Raw genomic sequence first — 22,649 nt, 5'->3', positions numbered from 1 at the left:
TTATAGGAAAATAAAGTCTATGTTAAGAAGTAATACAAAATGATGGATTTAACATAGTTGGATAAGTTTGGTAATATAATTTTGCTCAATTTATATTAATATTTTTACAATTTGTTATTATCTTGCAGATTGACATTCCTCCTCCTCTCCTATCTTTTATATCTAAAATATCTAAAGAGGAGTACTTTCCTGGAAAAATTGCATGTTTGTCTCACTTGGTAGCCATTGAAAATATTAAGAAGAAATTGACTGAACCACAATTGGAGATGTTTAGAAAATCATGTTTTGGTCATTTTTTACTCCTTCCTGAACTTAGATTTTCTGCCCAAATTGTTCATCAATTGTTGTTACGTCAATGTGAAACCAAAAAAGACAATGAAATTTGGATTTTACTAAAGTCAAAGGGCTTAAGATTTAGTAAAGAAGAGTTTGCATTGATTACGGGCTTGAGTTTTGGTCCTATTACAAAATGTGATAAAAAATCATTACGAATAAGGGACACATACTTTAAAGGAGAAAACAAGGTGCGTAATGATGAGTTGGAGAAAGTTTTTCTTTCTTTAGGAGAGGAAAAGAAAAAGAAAAAGAATAAGAAAAAAAAAAAAGAATTTGAAGATGAAGAGGTGATAAAGTTGGCACTTTTGTATTTTTTAGAGCATGTTTTATTTGGGAAAGAAGGAAAAAATTTAATAGATATGGAATGGGTTGCTTTGGTTGATAATTTGGAGGCATTTAACAAGTATCCATGGGGGGGGGGGGGGGGGGGGGGGGGGGGGATTTGTTATGAGAGGACACTATTTGGTTTGCAAAGAGCTTTGGAGAACCGGGTATCCAAATACCAAGATAAAAAGAAAGCAAAGGGAGAAGCTGCAGTTGAAGCATATAGTCTTGTTGGATTTCCATATGCATTCCAGGTTTGGGCATACGAGGCTATTCCACTTATTGGATTGAAATATGCCACTCATGTATCTGAGAGCTATCCTCGAATATTAAATTGGAGTGCAACAAGTGCTCCAAGGTCTACTGAGGTTGAAAATGTATTTCTAGAGCCTCATGTAAGTAATTCTTTACCTTTAAATTTTAAGAATGCAATTATAAATATTATTGTATTGTTGTTTATTAATAATTATATTTGATTTGGACTTTGTAGTTAACTTTTCATTCGCTTCTAACACCCACTTTAGAGCAGCAACAACAAGACTATTACAAGCATGTAGATAAACAAGAAGCTTCAGCAGAAATGTTGCACCAATCAAATGCCTCACAAGATGCCAAGAAGAATGACTTAAGGCATGAAAAAAGCTCATCTGACACTGCTGCATATGTTGCTGCTGCTACTGCTGCAATGGCAGAAGAAACAACAAATGATGCAGTCGCCCCATCAATAGAGGTAACTTAACCTAAACTTAGTCATCATAAATAATGCATGCAATTTTTTTTTTTGGTACTTTATTTAATATAAGATGTTCATTCCATAATTAACATGTGGAACCTGACCTTAACTATAAATAAACTTATAGGAAGTTAAGTTTGTAGGGATCATGAAAAAACCTAAATTTAACAAGTGTGTTATTTCAAAGTGAACAAACTTGTCATAATATATATATAAATATTGTAAGTGTTAAATTTTTATTTCATTTATGTGCAATATGTGCAGAAATTATGGATGGAGTTTGTGAAATTCAGACAAAGCTCAGAGTTAAATTTCAATCATCTAAAGAAAGAAATTGAAGGACTCAACTTGAAGATGGATGAATTGAAACAACTTTTATTAGAAGTTAGTGACATGTTTACTTGTTTAAATTTTCTAATACTTCAATGTTTTGACATTTGTGTTTTCTCATATTTATTATTATTGGGTGGTGTATGCAATTTTAGGTTAAGAGTTCGAATGAGGAACATGGTATGCATGACACTAGATTCAGAAAATCTAGTACAAAAGAAAATGATAACAATATGGGCTTTGATTTCCAGACTGGAATTTTTGAGGATGTTATAGATGATGAAGTGGAGAGGAATGACATTCCCATGGATGTGAACATTGATATGGAAGCTTCTAGAAACCTTCAGCTTGCAGAAAAACACATGACTAAAGAGTTGAAAGATGACTACTCTATTGATGATCCAGTTATTGATATTGCCAAGTTGTTTGGTACCCCAACTATGTCGGGCGAGTTTTCAGTATATGTCATACCTCACCATCTATCTCCTGCCATTTTTAAGCGAAGGCGTGAGATTAAAAAGTCTCGTATCTTGCAGCACCCTTTTACAGATCCCACCAAGAGAAAGAAACTAAGAAAATAGATTGAGAAACCATTAACTTCATTTGATCCTTTGCGTCCAATCTCTGAAGAAGCATTAGAGTCCTTTCAAAAGTGGATGAGTGATGACCAAGGGTAAGTTGTATACATCCATACTTGTAAATTTGTGTTCTTCACAGTTATAAAATTACTAATGTTTTTATTTTTTTTTTATGTCAAAGGTCCACAATTGACATTGACTACATGCATATAGATAAAAAATGGATTCAATTACTGTCTAATCATGGTTCATGGCTTGCTGACACGGTTTGTAAATGATGCATTTTGTTTTTATTTTTATTTATTATTATGTTTAGCTTACAACCAAATAATATAACTAATTTACTTTATTGTACTTGTTAGCACATTGATGTTGCCTTATTCTTTTTCCGGAAGCGGCGAATAGAAAATCCTCATCTTTTTTCCCAAAAGTTTACCATAGTGGATACTATGTTTTGGGTATGTGTAGTTTGAATTTTAGTTATCATTTTTAATTTTTTTTGTAATAATGAATCTTATGATCTTGGTTATTTATTTATGTATGTTAACTTTATTCTATGTAGCAAAATGCTCAAGCAAGATGGATTAAGCATGGCAAGAAGTGGAACCAATTCAAATTACCAGAGAATGACATCCTTATTGATTATGCCAATGGTTTGCAGCCTCTTTATTCTGTCAAATGGCCTAATGTTGACATTGTGTATGTCTATCAATGTTCGGGCTAGTCACTGGGTATTAGGAGTTGTCCACCTTCATCGAAGGATTATATACGTATATGACTCATTGATGGGCATCAATAATAATGCAAGATTGCAAGTTGCCATTAAACCATTAGCCAAATTGTTGCCGCATATATTGAATGCAATAGCATATTATGGTTTTCATGGTGACACAAAAGTTAACTACCAGGAATGGGAAATTGAACGGCTGCAAGATATTCCTCAACAGGAAAATGAGTAAGTGATCTTAAATTTACTTTCATAACTTATACACTTAATCTTTAATAATAGCCCTAACATTGATTATCTGTGTACCATGCAGTGGTGATTGTGGCATGTTTGTTATCAAATATGTTGAATACTTAATGCACAACCATCCATTGAAGTCATTAACAAGTGCACGAATGGACTGGTTTCGGGAAAAGATGGCAGCAGAGTTATTTTATATGAAATACTTGCCTATGTAATGAATTCATGTTGATATTTCACATTTTGATAATGTAGTTTGATGGTTTGTTATATGTAATTGGATAGCTTCATATATGTAGTTAGACATTTTGATAAATGTAGTTGGACAGGTTGATATATCTACTTGGATATTTTGATGAATGTTGTTCGATAGTTATGTATACAATTGACCTTTTAAACTAAACTTCAATGTTGTCAAGTTGTTATGTGTACAAACTTGAAGGTAGTTAAGTCCACAGTCTTATTAGAACACATGAACTTAACTACTATCAAGTTAACTGTGAACAAACTTGATAGATATTAAGTCGAAATCTATTCCAAAATAACATATTTAATCTGGACTTAACAGGTATCAAGTTGATCTTCTATAGACTCATAGGAAGTTGTGTCTACAATTGCCATTTTTACTTGAACTTAACTATTGTTAAGTTATTTTATGAACAAACTTGAAGGTAGTTAAGTCCACAGTCTTTAGACAAAACCTGAATTTAACTATTGTCAAGCTGTTTTATGAACAAACTTGAAGGTAGTTAAGTTCACAGTCTTCAGACAAAACCTGAACTTAACTATTGTCAAGTTGTTTTATGAACAAACTTGAAGGTAGTTAAGTTCACAATCTTCAGACAAAACCTGAACTTAACTATTGTCAAGTTGTTTTATGTACAAACTTGAAGGTAGTTAAGTCCACAGTCTTTAGACAAAACCTGAACTTAACTATTGTCAAGTTGTTTTATGTATAAACTTGAAGGTAGTTAAGTCCACAGTCTTTAGACAAAACCTGAACTTAACTATTGTCAAGTTGTTTTATGTATAAACTTGAAGGTAGTTAAGTCAACGGTCTTTAGACAAAACCTGAACTTAACCATTGTCAAGTTGTTTTATGTACAAACTTGAAGGTAGTTAAGTCTACAGTCATCAGACAAAACCTGAACTTAACTATTGTCAAGTTCCTTATCAATAAACGTGAGAACGGTTGAGTCCATAGTTTGAGAATAAACATGTAATTTTCATTCATACTTTATACATAACTCATCATAACATATATGTACAAAAGTAACAAATATCTCCATTTCTATGGGTATGCAAAAAAAAGGGATCATTATTACAATATTCATTTATGTGCTTATCCTATCACCTTATACAAAAAAGTAACTTACATTTCTGTTCACATGGGTACCAAAAAAACAAAAAAGCTCACTATTACAATTTTCATTCCATGTAAGTTCATAGAGTGCCAAAGCTATCATGATATCAAGGGATTGGTCGTTTGCATGTTTTCCGATTATGCCCATATTGACCACATCGACTACAACGAGATGTACGCTTGCCCTCTCCACCAGAAGGAATTCTTACTTTCCTTGGTCTTCCTGTTGGGCGTCTCGTTTTAGGTGGTAACACAACTTTGTCACGAATATGATTAGGTACTACCCAATCTATTTCATTTCCAGTTGGATAAATACACTCTGAATATGAAGATAACAATGCTTTAGTAGTAAAATACTTGGAGCACAAAGTGTAACATGAAATGTTGTAAAATCTACAAGCAACAATAGCATGTGTACATGGAATATGATCAAGATCAAATTGTCGACATGTGCATGAACGAGTGTCTAAATTCACTTGAGCACTAATGCCAGCATAGTTAACATTACACTCCTTGGAGTTGATAGGTTCCACTAGATATGTTGCTGACATATTATACCTAGAACGAAGTTCTCCATCAGCCCACATGGTAAGTTCAGTTGACATTGACATTGCTTGTTGTTGACAAGTCACAAACCATTTTTGAAGTAAGTTTCTCAATTCTTCAACCAATTGCAAAACCGGAAGATCTCTAGCATTTTTCAACACAGCATTAAGGCTTTCAACGATCCCTGTCGTCATGATATTATATCTTTTTCCGATAGAATATGAACGAGCCCATCGATCAACACCTATATCCATCAAATATCTTGCTGCTCTTGGGTCAATCATCTCTAGTTGCCCAAATATAAAATTAAACTCTGAAATACGATAAGCATGGGCAGCATCATGGAACAACTTATGAATTGCAGGATTCTTGAACTTTGTCTTCAAATTTTGTCCAACGTGATAAGTGCAGACACCATGCCTCGCATAGGGAAATACTTTATGTACTGCTTTCTCAATGCTACCATGTCGATCTGATATCACAAACAAATCATCAATGTGTCCAAGTGCATCATGTAGTTTTTGTAAAAACCACTCCCATGAGGCATCATTTTCTGAATCACCAATCCCAAAGGCTAAAGGGTATATCTGATTGTTGCCATCTTTACATGCTGCAATAAATAAAGTCCCTAAGTACTTTGCTTTCAAAAATGTCCCATCAACTGCAACCACAGGCCTTATTGATGTGTGAAACCCAGCAAGAGATGCACCAATCGACATAAAAAAGTATTGAATTGATTATCACAATCAGTAACTATATCAGTAATGGTACCAGGATTTTTTTGCTCTAAAACATAGCAATAGGATGGTAAAGTGTTATAAGACTCCTCAGGTGATCCCCTAATAGAACCTAGAGCAAGTTCTTTGGCTCTCCACGCCTTATCATAACTTATTTGAATGTCATACTGCTTCGAATGTCTGCTACAATGTCTTTTGGTCGAAATTCACAACCAACCCCTTGATATGTTTCTCTTATACTCTCACCAATCAACCAACTACTTGCATGTCGATTGTCACGAGACATCATATCTAACCGACAAGTGTGTGTTGAATAGAATTTCATTATTTGAAACATATTGGAAATCCCCAACTTGGTAGCACGAACTCGCCACTTGCATTCTTTATCAAAACATTCAACAAGCAATAACTTAGTAGTGGATTTAGTTGTTTTGCACTCAAACTTCCTTTTCAGAGCCATCATATACAACTTCCTTTGTAATTCTTTCTTACTTGAGTAAATTTGGTGTTCTTCTAGATGGTCATCACTAATTCCACTAACTATAGGTTGTTGCATCATGTTTTGTCTTTCATTTGCTACATCTTCGATTATAGTGGGATTGTCATGTATGAACCCATCACTTGTATCAATCATGGTCAAGATTTCTGCACTCTGAGCTGAACCAGTTCTGAATGAGCCAATTTGGGTCACTTGCTTATCACTAGTAGGGTTAGTATTCATTCTATAATCCTCCTCATTAATTGCAGTCTCATTCATGTTCCAATCATGAACTTTATACCCTTCAAGTGACTCATTTTGAAATCTTGGTCCATTTTCACCATCAACAATAAGAGTTTCAACTCCATCACAATGAATATGTCTACTTTTATGCATCAACATTGAGTCCCCATTCAATTCTTTATCAATCTCAGAAGACATATGACATTCGAAATAAGAATTGCAAATTGATTTCTGATTGTGATTATCAATTCTCTTTTCAACTGTGATGCACAATGGAACAGGCAGCTTACCATTTGTACAATTTAAACCAATAAAGAATTTCACATCCCCATCATCAGTTAGTTGTATAGGACTTGTGGGTTTGTTGGCATTGAATACATACTTCATTGAAAGAAAACAATTTGATGGATCTAGCTTCAGAATATGATGGACAACCCCTAATAACTCTTTATATGATATAGTTTTCGGGATCTCAATGCCTTTACCTTTACTTCCTTCGAAATAGAAAACATTTCCATCTCGTACCCATTCTCCTTCATATAAAAGCATTATTCCTACTTCATCAACCACTGAAATAACAGAATAATTCAATTAGTGGCATCAACAAACAATATTAGAATATTTTTAGTTACATCATAGCATTAGCACCAATAAGTAGGTATTAATTTTAAAAAACTCATTCATTATTAAATACATATTATTTCATTACACATATTTATTTTTTTAATAAACAACAAATAAATAACTTTATTAATCATCTTTACTACCTCAAATAATACCAATAATGATATAGAAATACAATGTATATAGTTATTAAATAAATTCAGACATTGTAACTCTAAACTATTTTAAACAATAAAAATATATTTATTTACTAAAAGATTGGTTATGTTGTAATTTATTTAATGTCAAGGGTAATTTGCAAATGATTCAACTCAAATTGAGTATAATTAAATACAATAACAATAATATAATGTTACTATAAAAAAAACTATATACAATCTTAACTTACTTCAAGTTCAACTTAACACACGTCAAGTTCAACTTAATATCCGTAAGGTTTTGATATATAACTAAAAAAAATAACTTTATATATTATGTCAAAACCCTATTAACACATATATTTACATCTATATAAAGCACAAATATGCAAACAATATCAAAACCATCATAAAATTCCATAAGTTTTATTACTTACCATCATTTGATTTTTCCATATAGACAATGTTTCTCCACACTACACTTTTTAAGCTAATTGTTTCCTTCTTTTAATCCCTTTTTTCATGGCTGTAAATGATATTAAAAAAATTATAACAATTTCAAACTTATTTAAATATTTACTACATTTCATTAAATGTTTGAAAATATTCAATAAATAAAACATGAAAGAAAAAAATATGAAAAATAAAATAAACGTACACTGTTTATCCAACCACAACTTAAAGCGCTTTAAGTTGAAGAAATCTGAAGAGAAACTGTGTGAGACTTGAAGAAATGCATTGAAAAGAGAGAAATGGAATAACAGGAGAAAATGAAAAAAATGAGAAAGTGGAAGAAATAATAAAAAAGAGGTGAATGGAGGGAAATAAAATTAGAATGGGAGGGAAAAAGGAGTTGATGTAGCTGAGGGGTATTTTTGTCCAGATCGGGTCATTTTGGAGGCTATTAAAAGTGGGGGGTTAGTTTTACAATATTGAGGGATTTTTGTCCCTTGTGATCAGTTTTCCCTAAACTTAATTAGAATTTTTTTTTAATTTAAAAAATTGGTAATATTTGTGTAGACCCCATTTTGGGTCATTATTGTAGGTGTTTATTTTGCCAAGTGTCACAATTTTGGATAGCCACGTGTTGCCCTAAGATTAGTAATTGGGGAATCGCTGTAACGGGCAGAATGGAGAATGAGGGAATGACATGTGTTGATAGGAATTTGCTGAAACGGTTTTGAGAATGGTGGAAGAGCTGCTGCAGGCCGTTAGGGGGAAATCAGCTGAGATTCCTACAGAGAGAAAAATGGTTTTGGGGGTTGCTTGAGCAAGGGGTTATCAGAGAGGGGAGGATAGATAGAGAGAGAAGACAGCTGGGAGAGGAAAAAAGAGGTTTTGGGAGGAAAACCAACAGAAGTTAAGTGAGTGAAAATGGTGAGCTGAGCCTGAGCTATAGAGTGAGAGGGATGAAAACCATAGTTGAAGCGGGTTTCAGGGGAAGTTTTGAGAGAGAGAGAACTGTAAAATGAGGAGTTGAGCTTAAGCAAGAACCATGGGGGAAGAGTATTGAGAAATCCAGCTATTTTTGCTTTGGGGAGCATTCTGTTAAGTTCTTGCGTATCCTTTGCTTTACTTTTACTACCACTGTTCTTCCCCTTCTCCTCTTGCTGTTTGGGGTTTTTCTTTTTTGTGTGTTCACCTGGTCAAGAGTAACAGGAGTTATACATGGGTTTTATTGATATCTAGCTTATTCATATGCTCGTTGTTTTTGTTTTGTTCATTGTTCTCTTTGGTGTTATTCAAATTTAGTGAATCTCTTCTTCATTTTGATTTTTTTGAGATATTGGTAGTCTTTTCTTTGTTTGAATTTGTTGTTTTTTTTTTTTTTCTCCCACTAATCTGGGCTCGTTGATTAAAATATGAGACATGGCCATGGTCAGTTCATTTCGATACCTTCATTTGTCCTCTATTTTCTTGCTGTTTTCCCCTGCTTTTGATGTCTGTCTACGGGAAGCTGGGCACTGCAAAATATGGAGCATTAAGAGGCCGTGGGCAATCATGGGACGAGAATATTCATGGAATTTGTTTTGTGGAAGGGTTCTCGACTGTCTTGATGCCGGGATTGGGCTTAGCTTCCATTACAATCTATCCTATGAATCTATCACAGCTTGAGAAGAGAAAATGGTTTCGTTGAGGGGGTTTCCTGAGATAGGAAGAAGAAGAGAGAGAGAAAGAGAGATGGATTTTTATTATTTTGACAATACAACACCTCTGCTATATATAGCAGGGATTAGGAAAACAGAGAATAACAGAGTTTTAACAAAGGAACCGAAAATAACTAATGTTGTTGCAACAAACTAAACTACTAGTTGTTAATTGCTACTTTGCCTAATTTGCTTCCTCAAACAAAGCCTCTAGAAACCACTGAACCTGTTACTTTGCCTAATTTGCTCCCTCAAATGAAGCCTCTGGGAGCAAGCCTCTGGGAGCCACTGAACCTGACACCTTGAGCCACTGAACCTGCCACCATAAACTTCAATCATTCAAGCTTTTTACCACTCAGTAGAAGCAATCAGACTTTCAAAAGGAGATCCTGAGAACCTTCACTGATTTTCCCTTTTAAACAAACATCCCAGCAACACCAAGCCTAATCTCCATTCTTCAGATCAAGAGAAGTAACAGTAAGCTTCCCACGTAGCTTGTCAAAGAACCTGAAAGATAAAGGCTTTGTGAGCACATCTGCAACTTGATCCTCAGTTGGTACATGATTGACCACCAGCTTTCTCTCCATTACTTTCTCTCTTACAAAATAAAGGTCTAACTCCATATGCTTAGTCCTCGAATGCAAAACTAGATTAGCTGAAAGGGAAACAGTACTTATATTGTCACACCAAATTACAGGAACCATAGTCATCTTAGTTTGGAGCTCAGACAAGAGGGACTACAACCATAACATTTCTGAGGTCAAGCTAGCCAAGCTTCTATATTCTGCTTTAGTACTAGATCTAGAAATAGTGTGCTATTTTTTTTAACTCCATGAAACCAAGCTTTTCCCAAGAAAAACACAATGCCCAGATGTAGACCTTCGATCATCAACATCACTCCCCCAGTCAGCATCACAAAACCCCACTAAATTCATAGTTTCTAATGGCTTCAACACAATACCAAGATCTGTAGTGCCATTAAGATACCTTAAAATTCGTTTAACAGCCTTCCAATGAGTATCTAAAGGCTTCTGCATAAATTGGAAAACTTTGTTGACACTAAAAGCAATCTCGGGTCTAGTGATGGTTGTGTATTGCAAAGCTCCAACAACACTTCTGTACTCAAAAACATTATCAATTGGATCACCCGTTCCAGCTAAAAGTTTTAGACCAGAAAGCATAGAAGTGGGAAGTGGCTTAGCTCCATCCATTTTAGTCTTCTTGAGCAAATCCTGAATGTATTTTTTTTTTAGAAAGATGAAGTCCACCATCTATAGTTTTCTTTACCTCAATTCCCAAAAAATAGCTAAGCTCACCAAGATCTTTAAGGGAAAACAAACCACTTAACCTTGAGATAAGCTCGTGAATCTCTTGACTACTACTTCCTGTCACCACAATGTCATCAACATAAACAAGAACAAAGAGAGAAGAACAGTTGGTAAACCTTACAAATAGGGACTGATCTGACTTAGTAGAAGAAAAACCAAAGTGTTGAAGAGAAATCTTGAGTTTGTCAAACCAGGCCCGAGGTGCTTGCTTTAAGCCATACAAGGCCTTATGTAGTTTGCAAACTAGCTTTTGTTCTTGATTGGTTCTACCATCAAAACCTGGAGGTTGGTCCATGTAAACTTCCTCTTACAATTCACCATTTAAAAAGGCATTATTGACATCCAACTGCCTTATAGACCAGCTTTGAGAAACAGTAATAGCAAGAACAACTCTAATTGTAGTAGGCTTCACAACTGGGCTGAAGGTTTTAGAAAAATCAAAACCAGGAACTTGAGAGTAGCCCTTTGCTACTAGATGAGCTTTGTACCTAGAGACAGAACCATCAGGATTCCTTTTGAGTTTAAAAACCCATCTACACCCAACAGAAGTTCTGTTAGTTGGAAGAGAAACCAAAGACCAAGTCTTGTTCTTCATCAAAGCTCTAAATTATTCGTCCATTGCTTCTTTCCATTTGGGATGAGAGATTGCTTCCTAGAAAGTATTAAGTTGTTCAACATTAAGATCAACAATATAGACCTTTGGTTTAAAAATACCATTCTTTGACCTTGTAACTATATGATGTGGCTGTTGTGGTAAAGTGACTGGTCTTGTATTGATAGATTCATTTGGTTCATCTGAATTTGTTGATAAAGGAATTATACCAGGAAGAGCATATAGATTAGAAAAAGAAAATATGGAAGCTGACTCATTTAGAATTGGCCCAGTTGAAAAAGAATCAGTGTTTGATAAATCCTGTTGAACAGACCTAATGTCTGAACCAAGATTCTCATCAAGTTGATGACTTGACTGAGCTGAAGATGTGGGAAGTGACAGTGAAGGACTGACACTTATTGGCTCTAGGTTTTTAACTAAAGGAATGCAAGGAAGACCAACTGTTGAATGTAAAATAGTTTGAACAGGTTTTTGAAGTTTATCTGCAAAAGGAAACTTAGTTTCATCAAAGATAACACACTTCTAGAAATAAACATTCTTCCTTGCTGATTTAAGCATTTATACCCTTTGTGTTTAGAACTGTAACCAAGGAAAGTATAAGGTGAGGACCTAAAATCTAGTTTATGTTTATTGTAAGGTCTTAGGTAAGGAAAACAAAGGCAGCCAAACACCTTAAGCTGAGAATAATTGGGTTTAGAATTAAACAAAAACTCATAGGGACACTTTTGCTTTAAGACCTCAATAGGCAACCTGTTGATAAGAAAAACAGCTGTGGAAAAAGCATCAGGCCAATATTTAAGTGGAAGAGAAGTTTGAGCAAGAAGAGTCAAACCTAACTCCACTATATGTCTATGCTTTCTTTCAATAATGCCATTCTGTTTTGAAGTATGAGGACATGAAAGCCTATGTATTATACCATTTTGTTCAAAATAGGTTTTCAAACTTCTAAATTCACCACCCCAATCTGTTTGAAAGGTTTTGAGTTTACAACCAAATTGGAGTTCAGCTTGAGCTTTAAACATTAAAAAGGCTTCTCTGGTTTGTGACTTAGTTTTCAAGAAATAAACCCAAGTGTATCTAGAGTATGCATCAGCAAAAGAAACATGATATGTGAACCCATAAGAAGAATTAATTGGAGCTGGCCCCCATAAATCTGATACAACTAACTGAAGAGGCTTAGTATACACAGTTTGAGAAATTAGAAAAGACAAATTATGATTTTTCCCGAGCTGACAAGCTGAACAAATTGAAGAACCAAATTTGGTAGAAAATGGAATTTTATTATCATTGAGAATCTGTGTTACAATTTGAGGCCGAATGACCAAGCCTTTTATGCCACAAATCAAAAACATGAAAACTAGAATTGGTTGTTTCAGGAAAATCAGAATTGTCATTATGCATAAGAGAAGCAGTATAACATGTAAGTTCATTTTTACCATTTGATAAAGAAAGACCAAATGCTTTTCCAAAGAGTTTCTTTGACAGGTTGAACTGATAGAGTCCTTTATGCAGATTGCCTTGCAAGAGTAAAGAGTGATTAGATCTGTCTTTAACAAAACAAACCTTTGGATGAAACTAAAAATAAACATTATTATCTCTAGCAAATTGAGAAACACTTAATAGATTTTTCTTAATTGCAGGAACTCTAAGAATATTTTTAAGGAAAAGAACTTTATTTGGACTAGAAGAAGAAGGAAAAACAGATAAACCAATGTGTGAAATTTTAAGTTGAGTCCCATTTCCCATGTGGATTTTTGAGTTACCATTATACTCAGCACCAGAATTGAGGTTGCCAAGATCATGAGTAACATGGTTTGTGGCTCCTGAATCTGGGAACCAACAACAATTTTGAAGATCTTCAGGAGTGGCAACCATTGCTTCCATTTCTGAGTAATCTTGATCTTCTTGAGCATCATACTCAGTGAGATTGACATTTCTAGCACTAGAAATTGAACCAGATGCTCCATTCCTTGCACCACTTCCTAAAACACCAGGGATAGGTCCATTAGCAGGCATATTCCCATGGAAATTTGGATCATACCTATAGAAGCAACGATGAACATTATGACCAAATTTATTGCATAGTTGACACTGAGGCTTGATTCCTCCTTGAGCTCTGCCACGACCTCTTCCTCTGTTAGGAACAAAATACCCTCTAGTCATCTAATTTCCTCCAGATTGATTCCTATTATGAAAACCACTAGAAAGGTAGTCATTAGAATTCCAAGAAGAAGAAGAACCTCTATTAGAATACTGAGAGGTGTAATTCATAGAAAGACCATTAGAGGAGATTTTGTGTGCAATTCTTCCTTCATGAGCAATCAAAGTCGAGGTGACATATTGAAAAGAAGGAGAAGACTTTTTCGAGGAGATAACAGCAATGACAGACTCATATTCATCTCCAAGACCTTGCATTATAGCAAGTATATGATCTGTGTCTGAAATTTTGTGACCAGCAGTAGCAAGAAGATCACAATAATTCTTCATTTTGGTAAGATAATCTCTCATAGTCAGATCATCCTTTTTTAACATCTGCATTTGACTTTTGTAGAACATAACCTTTGCAGAAGATTGAGAATTGAAATTCTGGGAAATTGTATTCCATACCTCAAAAGCTGAAGAACACCCAACAACCTGAGGCAAGAACGCACTTCCGATTGAAGATAGAAGCCAAGAAATCAACAGCTGATCTTGGCGTTGGTAATCTTTAAACTTGGGATTTGGAACCAAAATCCCTGTTTCATAAGTGACCATCTTTGGTGGAACTTGCTCTGTTCCAAACAAGAAACCTTCAAGACCATAACCACGTACAACATTTTCAATTTGATACTTCCACATCAAGAAATTATCATCCTCCAGACGCATCATAATAAGCTGACTCAAAGGGCTTATTACCATTCTCAAAGATTTGTTCGTGGTCGTCGGATTGCCTCTTCTAGCTTCAGCTGAAGGATTCGAATGTAACACCTCTCCAGTAGTCTGATTCACAACGGCCATTGATGCGTGAGCACTGTAGCTCTGATACCAAGATAGGAAGAAGAAGAAGAGAGAGAGAGAGAGAGAGAGAGAGAGAGGATTTTTATTATTTTGACAATACAACACCTCTGCTATATATAGCAGGGATTAGGAAAATAGAGAATAACAAAGTTTTAACAAAGAAACTGAAAATAACTAATGTTGTTGCAACAAACTAAACTACTAGTTGTTAATTGCTACTTTGCCTAATTTCCTGAGACAAGGAATCTTCTGCACAAGGGATCTTATGGAGCTTTTGAACATGGCTTGGTGACTGAATCTGAAGTTTGGAATGCTGAGAAGAGCCCATGCATTTTACATCTATTGAAGTGGTGAGGCAGATATCATTAAAATGTTCAGATGAGAGAACCTGTTGGGTTCCAATAACCCTTCACCAAATACAAGCCAAGCAAAAGTTGAAGTCCAAATAGAAACACTTATTATTGTAGAACCAGTTGAAGAGGAGAAGGTGGATCCCACCCCTGAAAAAAATAGCAGTGTCACCAGCTCTAATGGACAAACAGATGTTCCTTCTTCCCAGGAAAACATGAATACAGATGGATTAGAAGACGGTGGAAAGCCTGCACCATCTGGAGAATTAGTTGAGAGTCAGATCTTGTCTTCAGAAAGTCAGGACAGTGAAAAAGTTGTTGAGAATCGAGCTAATGATATTTTATCGAAGGAGGAAGTGCAGATACAAACCCCGGGTGCAACAGAAAACTTTAGTGTCTGTTCTGGAAGGTGATGAGAAATACATTTCTTTTGTGAAGTTCTTAAGGAAGCACCGAGAGTTCCTAAAGCTGGATATGTAAATGGCCCATTTGGTGAGACATTGGGCTGTAAAACTCCTTTTGGATATGGTACTTCAGGTTCTGTTTGCTTTGCAAGCCAAGGTAAGGGATTGTGCTTACTAAATCAAGCATTGGAAGTGTGAAATACAAAAACTGTGACTCCCGGAAGCTCACCTTCGCGATCTGGACCCTTTCTATTTTCTCTCAGTGGAGGTTTTTTTTTTTTTTTCCACCTCATGCCCTTTGCATGGCTATCTGAAAGCCTTTGTAAAACTTTCCACCACTCACCACCCTCCATCATAACCACCATACCCATACCATACTCACCTCCATTAGCCTAAACCACCATTCATACCCACTACCAGCAGATGGTTCCACTACCGTACCCATATCTCCCATCTCTTAATACCCATTAAGCCCACTTCCCTCACCACCTTCCATTACCCGTTCTACCATTCATTCACCACCCATTTGTTTTTTTTGTCTTCCCACATACACGGAGTCTTATGCGCATGGCCATCTTCATCTCTCCATCCTACATGTTCACTCGTATCCACCAAACCCGATACCACACTCCCACCTACAGCTTCATTCACTCATGCCCAAGACTAGCCGCCACCCTCCACACCCGCCCATTCCACGCCTGTCACTGTTGAGATATTAGGAATGCTTTCCTTATATCATTATTTCCTTATTTCATTTAGTGTCGAGATATTAGGAATGTTTAGATATTATGAATATTGAGATATTAGGAATATTGAGATACTAGGAATATTGAGATATTAGGAATATTGAGATATTAGAAAAGTTGAGATATTAGGATATTAGTTGTTATTTCCTTATATCATTCTTTCCTTGTATCATTTTTTTCCATTCTTAGAATGGTGATTACCCTCTATATATACTCTGTACATGAACGAATGAAAGAATGAATGAAAAAACTACAATTTATCAATTTGAAGATGTAAGTTTTTAAATACTTTTACACCTGTTATTAATAGTGCATGGATAATTGATTCTGGTGCTACAGATCATATGACTTTTGATTCTAGACAGGTTTCACCCCTTAGACCTTCCTCACAAAAAATTATTTCCACAGCCAATGGTAACACAACCCCAATCATTGGGGAAGGATCCTTAACTTTTACTGATACTTTGAATTTGGATTCTGTTTTAGTTGTTCCATCTTTAGATTACAATCTTTTGTCAGTTTCTCAAATCACTGCAGCCTTATCTTGTATTGTCATTTTTTGGCCTGAATTTTGTGTGATTAAGGACATCCAAACAAGACAGACGATTGGTTGTGGTATTAAGCGGGGAAAACTCTATTACTTGGACTTGCAGTCAAAGGATTCAAATAAGTTGCAACAAGCCTTGATAGTAAATGGATCTGAGGGGGAGAAGAAAAAGTCTGAAATTTGGTTGTGGCATTGACGTTTGGGACATGCTTCCTTTGGTTATTTAAAAAAATTGTTTCCTAGTTTGTTTGTAGAAGAATGAAACATGGGAACTCGTAGAATGTCCACCGGGAAAGAAGCCAGTTGGGTGTCGTTGGATCTATACTATGAAGCATAAGGCAGATGGTAGTATTGAACGATTTAAAGCAAGACTGGTAGCAAAAGGGTACACTCAAACTTATGGAATTAACTACATAGAGACATTTGCACCTGTAGCTAAGATCAACACAGTTCGAGTATTACTGTCTTTAGCTGCAAACCTAGATTGGCCATTACAACAATTCGATGTGAAAAATGCCTTTCTGCATGGCGAGTTATCTGAAGAAGTATATATGGATCTTCCACCAGGATGCATGGTGTCAGAAAAGCAATGTCAGAAGGTGTGCAAATTGAAGAAGTCATTGTATGGGTTGAAGCAATCCCCGAGAGCATGGTTTGGAAGGTTCACAAAGTCAATGAGAGCTTTTGGCTATCGTCAAAGTAATTCAGATCACACTTTATTCCTAAAAAAACAACATGGTAAGATTATGACACTCATCGTATATGTGGATGACATGGTAGTTACAGGAAATGATCCTGAAAAAAGAAAAGCTTTGCAAAATTATCTATCTAGAGAATTCAAAATGAAAGATCTAGGTCCTCTGAAATACTTTCTTGGGATTGAAGTTTTTCGATCAAGTGAAGGAATTTTTCTGTCTCAAAGAAAGTATGCCTTAGATCTTTTACAGGAGACTGGAATGTCGGGATGTCAACCTGTTAATACACCAATAGAAGAAGGTCTGAAATTGTGTGTTGAGCCTAATCAAGTATCAACCGATAAGGGAAGATACCAGAGACTTGTGGGGAGATTAATGTACTTAGCTCATACAAGACCAGATCTTGCTTATGCATTGAGTATAGTGAGTCAATACATGCATAATCCTGGAGAGCAACATATGAATGCAGTCATGCGTATTTTGAGGTATTTGAAGAATGCTCCTGGGAAGGGAATTTTGTTCGCTAAAAATGTTGATCATCAGAGTATAGAAGTATATACTGATGCTGATTGGGCCGGTGCAGTGGATGATAGGCGATCTACATCTAGTTACTTTACCTTTGTAGGTGGTAATCTTGTGACATGGAAAAGTAAGAAACAGAATGTCGTCGCTCGTTCAAGTGCAGAAGCGGAATTTAGAGGTATGGCTCTAGGACTTTGTGAGGCATTATGGCTAAGACTCCTCTTACAGGATTTAGGTTACCTATCTAGGCAACCAATCTGATTGTTTTGTGACAATAAAGCCGCATGTGATATTGCTCATAATCCAGTACAACATGATCGTACAAAGCATGTCGAGGTGGATAGATTCTTCATTAAGGAAAAGTTGGATGATAAGATTGTGGAATTGCCTAAGATTCGATCAGAAGATCAATTGGCCGATATCCTGACCAAAGCTGTTTCAAGTCAAGTGTTCTCAAAATTTTTAAACAAGTTGGGCATGTGTGACATCTATGCACCAACTTGAGGGGGAGTGTTGAGATATTAGGAATGCTTTCCTTATATCATTCTTTCCTTATATCATTTAGTGTTGAGATATTAGGAATGTTTAGATATTAGGAAAGTTGAGATATTATGAATATCTCAATATTCTAATATCTCAATATTCCTAATATCTCAATATTCATAATATCTCAACTTTCCTAATATCTAAACATTCCTAATATCTCAACACTCCCCCTCAAGTTGGTGCATAGATGATCTTCAAAAGTATTTGGAAGGACATGACATCATTCATCAGACTACTTGTTCCAATACACCCCAGCAAAATGGAGTCGCTGAATGAAAAAATCGACACTTGTTAGAGGTTGTTCGTGCTTCCTTGATAGCAGCAAAAACACCGATATCTTATTGGGGAGAAGCAATCACATCTGCCGCATACTTGATCAATCGGGTACTTTCTACCTCAATTAACTTTCAAACACCTCTCCAAGCTCTTACTAATGCCGTAGTTGCCCCAACCGTCCCAAATCTACCTCCTCATGTTTTTGGTTGCGTGGAATTTGTGCATCTACACAAGCACCAACGCACCAAGTTAACTTCCCATGCATTGCAATGTGTGTTTGTTGGATATGCATTGCACAAAAAGGGATATCGATGTTACCATCCTCCAACTCGACAAATGTATATTACAATGGATGTGGTGTTTCATGAAGATTCAATGTATTTTTCATATGAGTCTAAACTTCAGGGGGAGTACCATAAGGAAATTCAGACTCTCGATTATGATTATCATATCTCTGAGGAAAATGAATCTGGACAATCTGAACTAGTGAACCAAGAAGTGGGTGAGTTAGATATGAGTGGTCAACAATTTGGGTCCGAAGATGTCTTCACTGAAATACCAAACCAATCGTCGTCTGTTGAGGGTGTTCTTAATTTGGAACTTGATCCATTCATGAAACGGTTACCACATCGTCATAATAGAGGTATTCCTAAACCCACATATGAACCTAAATTGTCTACTAAAGTCAAATATCCCATGAGCAACTATGTGTCTACCCATCATTTGTCTGAATCAAATAAGTCATTTGTAAATCAATTATCTACTGTAGCTATTCCTAACAGTGTGCAGGAAGCCTTAGCTGATCCAAGGTGGAAAGCAGCCATGAATGAAGAGATGAAATCATTGCAGAAGTATATATGGATCTTCCACCAGGATGCATGGTGTCAAAAAAGCAATGTCAAAAGGTGTGCAAATTGAAGAAGTCATTGTATGGGTTGAAGCAATCCCCGAGAGCATGGTTTGGAAGGTTCACAAAGTCAATGAGAGCTTTTGGCTATCGTCAAAGTAATTCAGATCACACTTTGTTCCTAAAAAAGCAACATGGTAAGATTACGACACTCATCGTATATGTGGATGACATGGTAGTTACAGGAAATGATCCTGAAGAAAGAAAAGCTCTACAAAATTATCTATCTAGAGAATTCGAAATGAAAGATCTAGGTCCTCTGAAATACTTTCTTGGGATTGAAGTTTTTCGATCAAGTGAAGGAATTTTTCTGTCTCAAAGAAAGTATGCCTTAGATCTTTTACAGGAGACTGGAATGTCGGGATGTCAACCTGTTAATACACCAATAAAAGAAGGTCTGAAATTGTGTGTTGAGCCTAATCAAGTATCAACCGATAAGGGAAGATACCAGAGACTTGTGGGGAGATTAATGTACTTAGCTCATACAAGACCAGATCTTGCTTATGCATTGAGTGTAGTGAGTCAATACATGCATAATCCTGGAGAGCAACATATGAATGCAGTCATGCGTATTTTGAGGTATTTGAAGAATGCTCCTGGGAAGGGAATTTTGTTCGCTAAAAATGTTGATCATCAGAGTATAGAAGTATATACTGATGCTGATTGGGCCGGTGCAGTGGATGATAGGCGATCTACATCTGGTTACTTTACCTTTGTAGGTGGTAATCTTGTGACATGGAAAAGTAAGAAACAGAATGTCGTCACTCGTTCAAGTGCAGAAGCGGAATTTAGAGGTATGGCTCTAGGACTTTGTGAGGCATTATGGCTAAGACTCCTCTTACAGGATTTAGGTTACCTATCTAGGCAACCAATCCGATTATTTTGTGACAATAAAGCCGCATGTGATATTGCTCATAATCCAGTACAACATGATCGTACAAAGCATGTCGAGGTGGATAGATTCTTCATTAAGGAAAAGTTGGATGATAAGATTGTGGAATTGCCTAAGATTCGATCAGAAGATCAATTGGCCGATATCCTTACCAAAGTTGTCTTAAGTCAAGTGTTCTCAAAATTTTTAAACAAGTTGGGCATGTGTGACATCTATGCACCAACTTGAGGGGGAGTGTTGAGATATTAGGAATGCTTTCCTTATATTATTATTTCCTTATTTCATTTAGTGTCGAGATATTAGGAATGTTTAGATATTAGGAAAGTTGAGATATTATGAATATTAAGATATTAGGAATATTGAGATATTAGGAAAGTTGAGATATTAGGATATTAGTTGTTATTTCCTTATATCATTTTTTCCTTGTATCATTCTTTCCCATTCTTAGAATGGTGATTACCCTCTATATATACTCTGTACATGAACGAATGAAAGAATAAATGAAAAAACTACAATTTATCAATTTGAAGAGTCACTTCCGTCCATTTCAACCATGACAAATCTCTCATTGTCTCCGGCAGTCACGACTGCTCCTGCAAGGTCTGGGCCTTCGACACCGGCGCTCTCTTAAAGACGCTCGTCGAGGACAATGGTCCCACCATTTCCTTCGCCAGGTTCTCTCTCGACGGCAAGAGCATTCTCGTTGCTACTCTAGATGATACTCTGAAGCTTTGGAACTACTCGGCTAGGAAGTCCTTGAAAATTTATACAGGTCATTTAAACAAAGTATATTGCATAGCATCCGCATTTAGTGTGACTTATGGGCAATACATTGTTAATGGATTAGAGGATAACTGCGTTTATGCGTGGGACCTGCAAGGGAAGAATCCATTTCAGAAACTAGAAGGTCACACCGATATTGTCATCTCCGTTTCATGCCACCCCAATGAGAGCAATGCCTTGTTCTTCTATCAATACAACGTCTTCTTCTACCGATGACAATGGTGCTCTTCGTGCTTTCAAGCTGAGTGAGTCTACGTTTTTGGCTTCTCTGATGCCTAAGAAGGAGATTGCTGCTGATCGATTCATGCAGGTGCATCCTAAGTGCGATGGTCGTGGGGTTATCATCGATATTCTGGTGTAGACCCAGCTGCCGCTGGGTTACAAGTTACCTCAGACGGGAAACCGAAGATCCTTGATGTTCCTGATCGCACTGGCGGTGAAGATATTGATACCTCAACTGTGGTGAAGGCTGATTCAGACGATTGTCTTCGTGGAGTATCAGGAGCAACTCTGGTTGCAAATTCTTCGTGTAAGAATCCTTCTGGGGAGTGGCATGTGGGTTATAAATTCGTATATGAGTTTTTTTTTACAGACACGTTGACTTCTCGTTTGGGGAAAGAAAGAGGGAAAAAGTGGGACGAAAAGTATCACGAAGCAGTAGCTGACACTGCAAAGAATCTTGATGGATTTGACCAGAAACACATCAAAGTGGAGGATGCACAGTTGGAAAAAGGCTCGTGAAGACCTCCAAAACAGGGTTGACTTCCTCCAGAAACAGGCTGAAAGCTATGAGGACAAGGCACCAGATGAGGAAGACAAATGAATAATCTGGTGCTACTTTACAAGAAAGGGTTGGTGTACTTAAACTCCTTACGCCCAAGGGATGTGACTATCACAGCCTTCTCGAAAGTGGTGGGCCTTGCACTCTAGGCTGCTGATAATCTGGCAAATGATGGAATCTGTGTTGAAAAATCTGCGTTCATTTAAGTCCTTGGGCCCCACTTCTACGTAGCCATGCATGGCGACCCTCTCGTACTCACTTTCAAAGCCCATGTTCTTACAAAATTGATTTTTGAAAAAATCCAGTTTTCAAATAGTTTAATTCACAATTTCTCATCCCTCGTTAGTGTTTGGGTTCATCAAAATTATGAAATTCGCTGCCATTTCCTCCTCGGCAAGCATCTTTCACATTCTCCTTAATTTTTAAATGTTTTAAAATAAGTGCGAATAAATTTCATAATTCCAAATGCTGGAATTTATGCAATGATTCATGCAAAAAATAAATTAAGAATAGGTGGGATCCAACATCTATGATTGAAAATTGATTGACTTTGATTTGCTTTGTGATACATGTGATTATTTGGTATTCGTTTATTAACATTTGTTTTTCATAAAGTAATCAACTCATTACTCAGGTACATTTTTTGTCTCTCTTATTCTTTCAATTATTTTTAAATTGATGTTCTTTTGGTATCCAAGTTTAATCAATTAATTATCACA

The 22,649-nt window shown here is 36.1% G+C and overlaps 3 protein-coding genes and 1 long non-coding RNA gene across 4 annotated transcripts; 3 read left to right on the top strand and 1 right to left on the bottom strand.

Annotated features, from left to right (window-relative positions):
• The first annotated feature begins 1,240 nt into the window (after positions 1-1,240).
• On the top strand, positions 1,241-2,304 carry LOC117918253. The gene is made up of 2 exons (XM_034834757.1): positions 1,241-1,390; positions 1,975-2,304. Exons 1-2 carry the CDS (start codon positions 1,241-1,243, stop codon positions 2,302-2,304), a joined length of 480 nt encoding a protein of 159 aa, XP_034690648.1.
• Positions 2,305-3,067: 763 nt separating this feature from the next.
• LOC117917464 lies at positions 3,068-3,628 on the top strand. The gene is made up of 2 exons (XR_004651697.1): positions 3,068-3,256; positions 3,342-3,628. It is a non-coding gene; the product is annotated as an uncharacterized LOC117917464 (long non-coding RNA).
• Positions 3,629-4,738: 1,110 nt separating this feature from the next.
• LOC117918252 lies at positions 4,739-5,896 on the bottom strand. The gene has a single exon (XM_034834756.1). The coding sequence runs from the start codon at positions 5,894-5,896 to the stop codon at positions 4,739-4,741; it is 1,158 nt and encodes a 385-aa protein (XP_034690647.1).
• Positions 5,897-15,046: 9,150 nt separating this feature from the next.
• On the top strand, positions 15,047-21,890 carry LOC117918251 (probable E3 ubiquitin ligase complex SCF subunit sconB). Its single transcript, XM_034834755.1, has 3 exons — positions 15,047-15,240; positions 20,897-21,273; positions 21,511-21,890. Exons 1-3 carry the CDS (start codon positions 15,047-15,049, stop codon positions 21,888-21,890), a joined length of 951 nt encoding a protein of 316 aa, XP_034690646.1.
• Positions 21,891-22,649: the final 759 nt, after the last annotated feature.

Source organism: Vitis riparia, chromosome 7, assembly GCF_004353265.1.
Source record: "Vitis riparia cultivar Riparia Gloire de Montpellier isolate 1030 chromosome 7, EGFV_Vit.rip_1.0, whole genome shotgun sequence".
NCBI lineage: Eukaryota > Viridiplantae > Streptophyta > Magnoliopsida > Vitales > Vitaceae > Vitis > Vitis riparia.
Note: the sequence above shows the minus strand (reverse complement) of the source record. Positions and strands in the feature narration are given on the sequence as shown.